The 14,032-nt window shown below is 50.5% G+C and overlaps 1 protein-coding gene across 8 annotated transcripts in view; it reads right to left on the minus strand.

Moving 5' to 3' along the window:
* PRKAG2 (protein kinase AMP-activated non-catalytic subunit gamma 2) overlaps positions 1-14,032 on the minus strand; it is a 262,603-nt gene that overhangs the window by 24,868 nt on the left and 223,703 nt on the right. For all 8 annotated transcript variants that reach the window (XM_040464568.1, XM_040464567.1, XM_040464569.1 and 5 more), the window contains 2 exons: positions 1,222-1,303; positions 73-131 (listed from right to left, as the gene is read on the minus strand). In XM_040464568.1, the coding sequence (XP_040320502.1) occupies positions 73-131; positions 1,222-1,303 (141 nt within the window). The remainder of the gene's footprint in view (positions 1-72; positions 132-1,221; positions 1,304-14,032) is intronic.

Here is a 14,032-nt window from a genome sequence, read left to right on the forward strand (position 1 = left end):
CCCCCCGCAACCGACACACACACGCAGAAATATACAGCTCCGATTACGGACATAAGGATTTCTGGCACTTACCATGGGTGATTTATAGTATCTATGTAGTATATTTATGAAATCTGTAATTGTTAGCATTCCTGGAACAGAGAATTGTATGTTAAATATAAAACTATGAAAAATTTCGAATGGTAAGCAAAAATATTTACTAGAAAAGCTTCTAAAATATACTTTAAAGGTATCAAGCACGGTTTAATAATATATTACTTAGGGCTATTAACCTGTTAATTATCTACAAGAAACCAAGACAAACGTAGCTGAAAATAGACCGGATGGTGAGTACAATGGAAGCAACCACAGTGTTTGGCAATTCAGTGATGGAAAACTTACTGATTAATAGAAAACATCACAAAAGACTTGCAGCTATGTAAATAACTGGAAATACTTTAAAATAAGATGACGTATTCCGTAAGCTTTAGACGCGTGACCTTTCTGGGGGCAGGTGGATTGTTTCCTGAGAAGCATTCTATAAAGAGTGTCTAAGTGCTTATTTAGTGCCTATTTACTAAGGGCCACGAAGTGCTTCCTACGTGCTTCATCCTAAGATGAAGACGACAGGAAACTTTTCCCTGAGACTGAAACTGTAACCTAGGCAGGGAGGCACATGTACACTGGTAATTTCAAAACAACGTGATGTCCACGAGGAGAGACCGTGTTCACTGTCTGCTACGAGTTACACAATGAGAAGTGACGGATTCAGATATCGTAAGTTACGGGACTTTTCTAACAGTACGGCGGTGATCTGGCTCGGGCGTCAGGCCTGTGTCACTTCGCACCGTCAAGAAGGTGTGTGGCAGACAAGCAGGGACTGACCGCGGGCCTGTGCACACACGCGAAGTCAGGTGTCTGAGCACAGCGTCACCCGTGGACCCTACCCCCGGGCTCGCAGGAACTGGCAAAGGCACCTAAGGTCCTTTGGGAGCCAAAAGGGCACTGAATCAAAAGAAACCGGATGAATAAATAAATAGGAGAAAGAAACTCAGTAGGGGTACGTAAGTGTTTTGAATTTCCCAGCGGCCCCGCCTCAGCCGGGATGTAAAAGCCGGAAAGTTCTTTAACTTGGCAGCAAGTTTTCTAGGCTGAATTCCAAACCAGGGCCTATTACAATACCTTCGGCATTTGGCCTTTCAGATTGCCATTTCGGCTCTCAACCCGGCCCGCGCTGCTTACCTACAAAACTTTGTTTCTTACTCTCCCACAGCGGCGCTGCTCGGACACCATTGGCTACTAAGGCAAAGAAGGCCTTTTTCACCTGGAGACAAACGGGAGAAACAGAACAGACTTTCAAGTCCACGTGTCAGGGAGAAAAATACCTTCAACTAAAATAGCCGACCAGATCTTGCCAGTTATCTTCGATGTCAACTTCTATAAGTTGGACAGGCCCAAAAGAGCTGAGTTTGTTACCACCAGCAAAAATACAGAAGCCTACAGGGACTGGAGATCTTTTAAATGGAAACAACGCAAGCAACTTCAAAAATGTTCTTTGTTCATTGTATCTAAAGACTTTGGCATACACAGAGACTTTATATGATTTAAACCATATAAAAGAATTAAATTTCAGTGCAATTTCTCCTTGACGTGGTTGTCAGTTCATCTGAAAACGCTGAAGTGACACCAAATGACTTGAAACGAAAATTTGTTTTTCCTATGTTCAATAACAAAGCAAACAAGTGTACTTTCTCATTTCCTGGAAGCTGAGAAAGAAAAGGTATGAAACGCGTAATACACACGTACTTTCATTATGGTCCTGGGACCATAATAACACTCAGCACAAACATTCAGCGTGTGCCTGTCACAGGCTGGGCCCCGTTCGGGCAGTGCTCACATCTGGCATCTCTGTGAATCACCCCGACAGGCCCCCTCTGGGGTCCCAAGCCAGGTTCAGGCACCAGAGCGGATGGTTCGTTAAAAGCCCAAAGCTCAGGGGCGCCTGGGTGGCTCAGTCGGTTAAGCGTCTGACTTTGGCTCAGGGTCATGATCTCGCGGGTTCGTGGGTTCGAGCCCCGCGTCGGGCTCTGTGCTGACAGCTCGGAGCCTGGAGCCTGCTTCGGATTCTGTGTCTCCCTCTCTCTCTGCCCTGCCCCCGCTCATGCTCTGCCCCCGCTCATGCTCTGTCTCCCTCTCTCAAAATAATAAATAAACATAAAAAAAAAAAAAAAAGCCAAAAGCTCAGTGCTGAAGAGGACTCTCTAAATACGGACGGCAGATAAACACAGGGAAGACGGCTCACCTTTATTAATAACCAAAGGAATGAAGATAAAGGCAAATTTAAAGTATTATTTAGAGCTGCTAAAAAGGCTAATATTTTTCAGTGATAGCACCTAAAGCAAGTGCTGCTGTAAAACCGCGTGTGGCTCCATAAATTGTGTTTCTGAGCTTCGGTTTGTATGACGAATTGTGAAAATATTCATACGGTTTGTGCGCTAGCTTTTTCTGCTGAAGTATGGAGTCATCCTAGATTTTAGGAGTAGGAATCAAAGGCGTTCAATGTCGCATTATTTCTAATTATTGGCATTGGAAAAGAAATCTGCCCCCGACGAAAGAGAACATTAAATACTGGCATACCGAGATGAGAAAAAAAGCATCAAATAGAAAAATTAGAAGACTCTGTTGAAGTAGAAAAAAGAAAAAGGTTTATGGCAGTGTAAAACATAGACTATAAAATTTTATGCTATAATTATATACCATATGTGTTTAAATGGGAAAGATCAAAGAGAAATAAGCAGAAAATCAGACTGTATTAAGGAGCGGGGACAGTGACCCTGCGTTTCTTTAAAAAAAATTTTAACGTGGCATAGTTTTCTTTTTAACTAAGGAAGAAAAAAGGTCTTCCCCCCACCCACTGTATTCCAAACCCGTTAGCTTACCAGTAAAAAGAAAGGAGAGAATCACAGGAATCCAGGGCTTTCTATCAGACTAGGGTTAACAATTCAACACCTGCTTATGCCTTTATTGTGACACATTCTGCCTCTGTTTGGCACGACTTCTGTGGACGCTTGGTTCACTTATATGAGTACGGGGACGGCTGGCGGGTGAGGGAATCTCATTCATTATTTTCCATGCTTCTCTTAGCCCCGTCCCGGACTGTGTCCAATGATCTACAGGATCATCAGAGGGCAGGGAAGAGGACGTGGAGGTCCCGAGGGCCAATCAGATGACACGGGAGAGCATCGGCAACTAAGTGGCATCCGTAAACTGCCCAAATATTTTTTGAACCACAGCTTGAATCAAGAATCCCAAAGACGTTCATACCGCTTGTGCAACTACATGGCCCCCAGGGGTGGTGTGCCAATGTGTATGGTCTGCTAGCTCTATCTGGATGACGCTCTGGGGATCCCGGATGGCGGTCCTAGAAAATACCGCCAAAGAATATGGGGCAGAAGTCACAGATAAACCGGTTTTAAAACACATTAAATTATCAGCTCAGCTTGCTTTTCTAAACGGTGCAGAGTCTGCATCGCGGGGCTCAATCTCATGAACCGTGAGATAATGACCTGAGCCAAGATCCCGGGTCGGAACTCGACCGACTGAGCCCCCGAGGCACCCCAAGAAAACCCATTTTAAAATCATTCATCAACATCATTCATGAAACCCTAAGTGGTTATATCTGTTGAAAACCCATTCCAGAAGGTTCTGAGTTTGGCCATGATGAAACAACTACAGAAGCCAGACAAAATGCACAAATCTCTGTTTGAAAGCACCGGTGTGCAGCACGCAGGCGAGATTCAAGAAGCCGCAATTCCCGAGAGAAAGGCGGCATGTGACGTGAGCTCCACAGTCATTCTGGAGGTTTTCTGTGGATGTTTTCCAAATCCTTTTCAAATAGGTGCATCTCAACAGAAAGCTGGATGCTATTAAAAAGAATCGAATAAACCCCAGGCAGGTTAAACACACAGAAAACCACACCTAAGCACATGTCACAGACAAGATGCTAAGAATCAAAGGCCAAGAGAAAATCAGCTAGAGAAAAAAGACACACAACTGCTTTCAAAGAGGCTACAAGCCGCCAACAGCCATTTTTCTCTCAAATGTAATGACTCTTCCTTCAGAAACACAACATCTCGCTTCCCGGACTAATCTGCTACCTAAAAGCTCTTACTCAGCCCTATAACTGCTATGAGGTTGCCACAGGCGTCTAAAGGCCAGCACCCGACTCCGCATGTGGCCAATCCACCGGTGGGGGCACACAGGCCGTGACACGGAAGTCAGGCACTGATAAGGCGTGCGGACTTCAGTGAACACTGGGGCTGGAGGTCAGTGGCAAGGTAGACTGTGAGAAGAACCCCCAGGGAGGCAGCAGTCCCACGGCAAACAGGAAGTTAAGAATTTAATGTGAAGAGTATCATCACTTCTGCAAGAGGAGGCAGAACCATCGAAAGATAAGGAAAATGCTTACCTAAAGTACCTCCCAGCCCCCTTTCTTTCCAACGGGTGAAATCGCCAGGCCAACTAGAGTCCCACTTGGGTTGCTCAGGCCCTTGACCCTCTCTGAACCTCGGCGTTCGCAGGTACACGATGAGGCTTACAGGTAATATCTTCCTCACCGGACTAACCGGGCTCGTAGGTGAGGATATCCGGCACGGGGTCAGCACCGAGAGCCAAAGAGAATAAATGCTTTAATTTCCCACCCTAGAGGGATCCGGCCAGAAACAGGCACTGTTTTGATCCCACCCACAGGCACTGCTGACATGTCCCCACATCGCGGAGGAGTCCCAGCCTCCGCAGACCCAGGACAACACCGTGAGGTGGACGAGACACCCTTGCGCTCGCACGGGCCGTGTCACAAGGCCCCAGAAGGGCAGGCCTGCCCGTGGCTCCTGTGGTCTGGCCGCACCTCCTTCTGAACCTTGGCTTTCTCAACACCATGTGTGTGGAGCTGAAAAGCAATTTAAAACTAGACTTAGAAAATTCTTCACAATTACAGACGGCATGGAGTGTTACCAGTTAACTGATAAACAGGACAAAAGGTAAACTGGTGCAGTCTGGCTCCAATTTGCAGGAAAAAAAACTCTTGGGGGATCTTGAGAACCTCGGAAAATTTCATTTCAACTGAAATGCAATTTGCTCAAAGTGTTGTCAGTTTAAAAATGTACTTAAAAAAAATTTTTTTAATGTTTATTTTTTGAGAGAGACAGAGCACGAGCCGGGGAGGGGCAGAGAGAGAGAGAGGGAGACACAGAATCCGAAGCAGGCTCCAGGCTCCAGGCTCCGAGCTGTCAGCACAGAGCCCGGTGCGGGGTTCGAACCCACAAACTGCAAGATCATGACCTGAGCCGAAGTCGGATGCTCAAATGACTGAGCCACCCAGGTGCCCCTAAAATGTACTTTTAATAGGATTTTCAAACAACCAAGTGTTGATCATTAGATACAATGGCACATAAAATTTTAATAAAGAAACGATTTCTTAAAATAGTAAGAAGCCCCAAGAGAGCTGGGCCGTCTCATGCCAAGTAGCACATCTGAGTTCCCTAAAATGGGAATCTGGTTCCTCTGATGCTTCACTGTTCTCTGTACGGTTTTACCCTGATTTTCAATAATGAAGTAGATGGTGGGGCTTTCAAAATTAACGCTGATGAACAGCTAGAGCTCTTTAGAACCGTCCAATCTGGTTTTGTACTACATTTTTGCATCAGGACTTGCCCAGTGGATTTAACACTACCTGGAGGCAGCTCTCCGGTCTGACAGCTGTCCCCTGCGTAGGAGGCGTCCAGCCTTTCTCAGGTGAGGTATCCAAGCCCTTCCACAGCCCAGCCCCAGCCCACAAACTGAACTTCTTGTTTTTTGCTTCTGTGTCACAGTGTCCCGTCTGCTTCAAAGGAACTTCCCTTCAACTCTACCTGTTAAAACCCAGTTGACCTTGGACTTCTAACCACAGCAAAACCTACCCGGGTCACTCCCATCAGAGTAGGTGCTCCCTTCTCTCTGCTGCCACAGCACCTAATTCATCCCCCTTCTGTGATTTCCAGGGTTTCCCTTCTGTCTCCTTCGGCTTAAAAATGGCAGAGTAAAATCATTCCTGACAATTGTTCCTCCTGGAAGGTCACCCCCAGACTATAGGGAATATAAGCTGGAAAATGGATGATCCAGGAGGCCTGTGGGTGGAAAGTGGGGGAGGGAGGAGGTTAACAAGTAACCAAGAGGAAGGGCCTGCCTGAGGCCGGGCTGAGCCCGGTGGGAGAGAAGCTGAGCGGCCTCTCCCTGTTCCCGAAAGACCCAGGAACGGAGGCCCTGGCGGGGGTGGGCCCAGAGCCAGAAACAAACAGGACGGCTGTTTCCGATCAGGTAATAACCACAGCCACCTGCCGTCGCTGACAAAGGGCCATTTTCTGGAGAAACTGCTCCACAAATGCAACAAACAGACGAGAACGTTCCGGGATGAACAAGATCAGTGGAACTCACCAAGAAGCCCACTTGTGAACACAACGTATCCACTCAAATTCTTGGCGCTCGTTCTTCACTATGAACAGCCAGCCAGACTCACCGGCCACTTGACAAAGCTGGATGAGTCCTAGTTTTTATCTGCGTCTTACCCGAAGGGTCGAGAAAACAAGACTCCCAAAAAGCAGAACAAAAAGGCCAAGAGAGAGACGGGATAAGAATATTAAAGGACCAACTCAGGGGGCCCAAGACTTGCTGGTCGAAGTTCCAGGGAAAGGAAACAGGAAGGAAATTACCGAGGCCACGCTACACGGAATACAGACCTGAGGGACGCGAACGCCGGGTTCCAAAGGCACACCGTCCGCCCGGCTCAGTGAAGAGAATCACCACAACGAGGCACATCAGTATGAAATTTTGGAGTTCAAAGTAGAAAGAGAAAACCCCAAAAGTGTCACAGGGGAAAAAAGCCACGTATAAAAGGTAGAGAAAAATGTAAAGAAATCACAACAGATTTCTAATATGGTCAGAGGCAGGGGAATAATGCCTTCAAAATTCGAAATAAAAATTATTTTCATTATGGAATTCTATACCCAGCTGTCTGTAAAGTGAGCGTGGGAAACACAGATATTTAAAATTTCGTGTAAGTATCTCCCGTGCACGCTTCCACGGCAAGTGTTCCGCACTGAACGTGTCCCCGCGGAACTCACAGGCTGGAGCCCTCATTCCCGATACTGATAGTACGTGGAGGAAGGGCCTTTAGGAGGTGAGCAGGTTTGGGGCTGGGGACCCCCTGATGGGATTAGTGGCAGAGATCTGCGCTGTGAGGACACAGTGAGAAGGCAGCCATCTGCAAGCCAGAAAGAGAGCCCTCACTGTGGAGGTGAAGCGACCATCACCTCTATCTTGGCCTTACAGCCTCCCTAACTGTGAGAAGTAAATTCTTGCTGTTCAAGCTCCCAGGCTGTGCTGGGTTTGTGCAGCCCGAGTGGGCGAAGACAGAGCTCCTGAAAAAATGTACTCCACCCCCTGGCCGCCCCCTCCCCCCAAAAGAGGGAACAGATCAAGGAAGCAGAAAGCACATGTTCAGTAGACAGGTGTTACAAGAAGCGAAGGCTCAGGAGACAGCAATGAGCGGGCTGGCAGTGACAGCCAGAGCAGGAAGACAAAGGACCCAGAAGGAGTGGCTCCAAATGGAGCTGCAAACACGTCCGACAGGTCTGACCACACGGAAAATTCCGTCAAGAAGTCAGAAGGTGTGAAAAGATATACATGGTCAAAGTAAAACACAGGAGAGTTCTAGACTCCAGGAAGAACACTGAATTGTACAAAAAAGGAAACGTTAACTACAGTTTGCACTGGGCTCAGCAGTGAACAGAATGGAGAGAGAATAATGCCAGCACGCGGGGAAGGATTCCACCGGCCCCTGACAGCCGGACACACTGGGAGGATGGGGGCAGGAAGGAGGCAACACAGGCAGCAGGAACACGGGGCCGCCAGACCCGGAAGTGAAACACGGCCGAAGTTACTGGACTGAGGTGTCGCGGCAATCAAGTCTAGATTTCATAGCTGAACTGGTTGTTTCCGGGCAGTGTGACAAGGGCGTAAGGAACAGGGACAGAGGCTGCTATTTTCTATCGTAAGCTTTTTTTGTACTACTCACTTTGAAAACCCATATGTTGGTCCCCAGTGCACTGCCTACGGGCATCAGCATGGGCCCCGCCAGGTAGTGTAAGCCTTGGGGGCAGGGCCATGGCAGGTTCACCCTCTCCTACCCCCGGTTTGAGCAACGTGCTTTGCCCCCACACTTTTATTCTTTTCGGGAATACGGGTGCTAGAATTTCCTTTGTCCTGGATGCCATCTACTTATTCACTGGTCCTAAGAATTATTTAGCTTGTTGAGAAATCTTTCTGTATTTTATGATTAGCTCTCCCACCTGGTCTCAAGTCCTCCGTAAGTTAGACGACGTCATCAACGAAGTCAGCAGGCAAGTCGCCGTCCCAAATGTTGACGGGCTTAGAGTAAAAGAATCCTATGTTTCTTAGCCTGGGTTCTCCAGAAAGCAGAGCCTGGCCTGCGGTCATTTATCTGGGAATTGTGACCCCAGGAGCACGTGTGGAGGACGGGGCTGGCAGGGTATGTTGACGGGGGGCTGAGGTGGCCGCCAGGAAGGGCAGACTGACTCCTCCGTTCCACGGAGTCCCAGTGGGATCTTCTGAGGACTGCCCGCCCTAAGGGTGCAGGGTGGAGGCGGTTACCCACTGGCTTCTATCCTCTGCTGAGAAAGCAGGCCGGGGGGGTCACCCCCACCCTGAGGGACCTGCTTGAGGTGAGGCGGGGCTGGAGTCACAGGCGGCGTTAAGTGGATTTTAAAACGATGCACAACAGGCATCTAAACGCGACTGGAAACCGTGCTCCAGGCTGAGATTTAACGAGCGAACGTTCTCTGGAGGTCCACAGCGAGCCATCAAATTGCGCACCGAGCTGACCGCACTGTGCGTCCTGTCCACCAGGACACCGTGCCAGGCTCCGTCAGCTGTCTGGCTGAAGCCGGGATTTGCCTGTCCTGGCTTGACCACCCCGATGGAACAGTCCAAAAAGGAAATGGGGCTCAATCTGTGGCCTTTTTGGTCAATTCATGATAGGTTCCTAGCGATTACTATTCTTTTACTTTTATGAATAATTCATTCACACGTCTTACCTGGGATTGGGGCCACGCGCCCTACCCACAGGCTTTTTTTATTTTTTGAGGAATCTCGTTTTCTTTCATCTCTAGCCTGGGGCACAGACAGACCACTTTCCACAATTCCTCCGAGGTCACCGACAGCCTGGCAATCTGCTTTCTACACCCCTTATCACACTAGAACGTGATTCATCTGGATCAGAAAGCAAACTGGTTTAGCGCGGAGATTACCTTTCATAATCTCCACGCCCATCTCAGGGTTCAACTTCCTCCAATCACCATTTATTGCACTTTTCCCATTTTGAGGATCATTGTCCTTGACGTGGAAAAAATTCAAAAGAAGCTGAAGACTTTTACTTCCTCTTTCTTGGCACCTGCAGCGTGAATCCCGAGCAACAGGCCGGCCTTCTCTTTCCTTCTGTCTTTTAACACAAGCAAGCCCTGTCCCCTCTGCACTTACGGATCTCAGTTCTGGTCCCCAGTTCACATGACCCTGGGTGGCCCCTCCTCATCACGCCCTTCCCTGAGCTTGCTTTTGATGAAACGCTCTTCGTTCTTTGTTTTCTGCGTGTTCTACAAACGTGTGCTTGGCAAACACTTATTTGGATGCCTGCCGTTCTCTCTCTCGTTGGCATTGCTAAAAATTATACTGACTGAAATAGTTTGAGCAAGAAAATAAAGTAGTGATGGATCATAATTGAATGGAACACCTGTATTTACAAATCTCTGCTGACATACAGGACCGAATAAAGAAATGGGATATTAATACTTTATTTGTATCAATCAGCTTACTACATAAGCTAACTTGGGCAGTTCCTGTGCCCCCAAGGAAGTGGAACACAACTCCTCACCCCGTACGCGTGGGCTGTGCCCAGTGGCTTCCTCCTCAGAGGGACAGCGGGGAAGTGGAGAAGCCTGATGAAGACGACCTGGGCCAGGTGACTGATGTTAAGGTCAACGGTGGTAAGACGTGCTAACAGTACACACCCTTGATATGACGGGGTAAGAATGCCACCGTACCTCTGTGGTCTTCCTTCCTGAGCTCATAACCCCAGTCTGACCATGAGAAGAACGTGAGGTCGGTGCCGACAGCAGGGTATCCTACAGAATGATCTGCCCAGCGCTCCTCAAAACCATTAAGGCCACAGAAGCAAAGGAAGTCTGGAATAACTGCCACGGCCAAGGGGAGCCTAAGGAGAAATGATGACCAAATCTCCCAGAACCACCTCGGTGGGATCCTCGGACAGAAAAATGACATTAGGCCAAAAGTCCAGTGATAATCTCGTGAACCGTGACGAGCGTGTGCCACGTGGAGGGAAGATGGCAGAAACGTGGGGACCTGGGGATGGGGTGTCTGGGAGCTCCACACTCATTCCTTAGCTATTCCATGAATCCAAAACTCCTCTGAAAAAAACAAGTCTATTGAGAATGGTTACGTTTGTAGAGTGCTGCTAAAAAAAGAAATTACGTAGGGAAGGCCTACCTAATCCTTAATGCCCACCACCCCCCTTCCCGCCCCACTCTTGGGTGGCTGTCCCAGATGTGGCGTCTTGGGGAACCTGTCGCTGCTGCCTGGACGCATACTCTCTCCACGGCAACTTGCGGGGACCCCCAGAAGCAGCGTGCTAGCATCCGGCACAGGGTGCCTGGACCATGTGCCTCGGGCTACGTCGCCCTCTTCCTCTCCGCCTTAAAGCTTCTGCACAGAGGCTCGTCACCTCGACATTCCACCTGCCACCTCCTGGTCCACGACCTTGACGACACTGCGCCGACTGGATCTGACGGGCAGAAGGCGGCAACACTTCGGACGCCTCAGTGACGCGGAAGGAAACGAGACGGGGAGTTTTTGGGGGGCGGGGGGGGGAGGCCGGAGCATCAGCCACAGCTCCTCCCGGTGGAATTCAAGGGGCTGCCCGGCACGCGCCCTGCCAGCTGCACACGGCTGGGGAGGTTTCTGGAAGCAACGCGCACGTGTGAGTGGCTAACTCTGACACACTGGCTGAGTCGCCCATAGAAGCTGTCTTCCGGTGACCGGAGCAAGTCCAGGCTCCTCGTGCACACGGGCCCGTCACCGGCAAAGTCAACACCAGGGATCCTGCCGGAAGCCCCGTCAGGTGTCGCAGGAGAGCCACAGGGCACCCGCCCAGGGTGTGGAAGAGCAGCCGTGAAAACCCACCCCCTCTCCCTCAGCCAGTCGCTTTCGTGCTGAGAAACCGCCCCCGGCTTGCCGCTTGGCCCCGGTGGAGACGGAACGAGGACCCGCGATGCCCGGCGACCGTGCCGCCCGAGCGCCCGTGACCGGGTGTCATCTGACCGTCCAGCCACGCTGCTGAGCGTGCGCCACGGCCACCGGCCGGCAAGTGGACACGGCGTGTCGGGGACGGAGCCTGCGTGCCTCCCCTTCCTCGGTCCACACCCGCGGTCTGGCGGCGCTCCCGAGGAGGGAAGAAACGGCTCGCTTTCCGGACGTGCCCGCGGCAGGCTGGCCCCAGCTAGGGGCACAGCGGTGGCAGGGACCGCTCCACCCGGGGCAGCCCCGGGACAGTGGGGACCGCCGGCCCCGAGCGGGCAGAGCTGCGGGCTGTCGTTGTGGTCTCCACTGTGCCAGGACGGCGACGCCCGGATGCGGGTCCCCCGTTCACGCTAGCTCGAAGTAGGGATTCTGCAGAACCCAACCACGGCAACCCGAGCGGGCTTCTCAGAGACCGACGGTGGGGGCTGAACCCGCGTCCCAGACTGTTCTTTCCCCTCCCCTGGGGGCAGCCTTTCATTCATCTGAACCTTCTCCACGTGTCTGTTCTGTCTCCCACGCCTGTCTGCGCCTAGGGGTTACGACTCTGATACCGTGTACCCTCAGAATAACATGGTCATGATACATGTATGATTCTGCAACTTGCTTTTTTTTTTAGTTAAAAATATACTCTTTTTTTGAAAGTTTATTTACTTATTTTGAGAGGGAGGGAGAGAGAGGTGGGTGGGAGGGCGGAGGGAGGGAGGGAGAGAGGTGGGAGGGGGAGGGGGGAAGAGGGGGAGAGGGAGGGAGGGAGAGAGAGAGAGAGAGAGAATATGAATCCTAAGCAGGCTCCACACCATCAGCACGGAGCCCCGTGCCGGGCTCAAACTCACGAACTGGGAAATCGGGACCTGAGCCGAAATCAAGACTCGGACACTTAACCGACTGAGCCACCCAAATGCCCCTTAAAAATATATTTTTGACAAACACTTTTTCCATTCTTCTTACCGGCTACATGGTGTTCTATGATACGCCCATCCCAGGATTTACTGACCCCCCCCTCAGTGAGGAGACGTGGTTGTTTCTGGCACTCTCTCTTCTGGCCATCTCTCTACTATGTGCCCTGCTCCCGAGATGGATCGACGACTACCACTGCCATCTGTGTCTACAGAATACTCTGCTCCGACCCTTCAAATGCTTGCTTAACTTTGCTCTCCCCGTGACAGCCCCCCCCTCCCCTGGTGACAAATTTTAGCTCCTTCAGAGCCGAGGGCCTCACAGGATTCGTGGCTTGCAGGGGATGATGCACACAGCTTCTATTAATTAGGAAGGTGATATCACTGGATCAGTGACATCTGACAACCCACAAAACATCCCGTTTTTCAAGTATCGCTCACTCGGCTCAATTTTATTTTTCAACGTTTATTTATTTTTGGGACAGAGAGAGACAGAGCACGAACGGGGGAGGGGCAGAGAGAGAGGGAGACACAGAATCGGAAACAGGCTCCAGGCTCCGAGCCATCAGCCCAGAGCCCGACGCGGGGCTCGAACTCACGGACCGCGAGATCGTGACCTGGCTGAAGTCGGACGCTTAACCGACTGCGCCACCCAGGCGCCCCTCGGCTCAATTTTAAATTCAGGAGAAAGTCAACTCCTTGACAAGGGAAAAGCCGAGCAGGAGGGAAGGCAGATACAGGTCTTATCAGCCATCACTTACTTTTCTGTTGGTGGAAAACCCAGGGTCAGGGATGGGGTTCTTGGAAAAGTAACACGCCTTTTGGGGAGTGGGAACAAGGGGGAGGTGGGGTGATCTAGCAGGGGTTTATTTTGGGAACTGAGAATTCCCAGCTCTGTTCCTACTGAAATGTGCGGTTACAGCAGCAGAGACTGAGTTTCCTGAAGTTACTGTCTGCCAGGCTCCCTGGATGGTAGCGTAGCAGACGCCTCCCTGTCCTCGCCGTGTCAAAGAATCAGAGGGTCTTAGGGTTCAGAAGCAACCTTGAAGGTTACCTGGTCTGAAGCGAATACAGCTGAGTCACGGGATAGAAGATCAGGTTACAGAAATCAGCTGTAGTTCTAGATGATGACAAAAACACAGCTGGAAATGACATTACACAAGAACAAGCCGTTTTCACGTTCCTGAGTCCTGCGTAGCCCGCACTGAATGTGGATAAAGTGGCCACAAGACACCAGGTGTCGTCTGACGAGCCACAGGGACAAGTTGCTGGGAGGGACAACCAGGCGGCGGGAGGGACGAGGAGAGTTCTGGAGCGTGGGGCAGAGCCGGCCCCGTCTCGGCACACATCTCCCGGGATGGCCCTGGACGAAGTGACAGAGGCTGGGGCACCTTCCCCCTACCTGAGCTCCGTGGGGGGGCCAGCTCACACCTTTGCCCACGACCCGCCCGGAAGGGCTTCTGCTTTCCCGAGTTCCCCCCTCTGGTCCCCTGGGAGCCCACCAATTCCTGGCTCGGTGGCTGCTTCTGGGAGCACAAGCGAAGACACTCCTTTGTAAAGATTTATGCACAAATACGCACACTAGATACCTATGTGTGTATATACTTATCACATTGGATGTAATCCGATCATTATGTCGACTGTATTGTCCAGGACTTTTCACGCATGATTAGGTCACATTGGTACAAAATTAGCTGCGACAAGCACACTTTTAATACCAAAATGATCGGGTT

Source organism: Herpailurus yagouaroundi, unplaced genomic scaffold, assembly GCF_014898765.1.
Source record: "Herpailurus yagouaroundi ecotype Mexico unplaced genomic scaffold, PumYag 483, whole genome shotgun sequence".
Classification (NCBI taxonomy): Eukaryota; Metazoa; Chordata; class Mammalia; order Carnivora; family Felidae; genus Herpailurus; species Herpailurus yagouaroundi.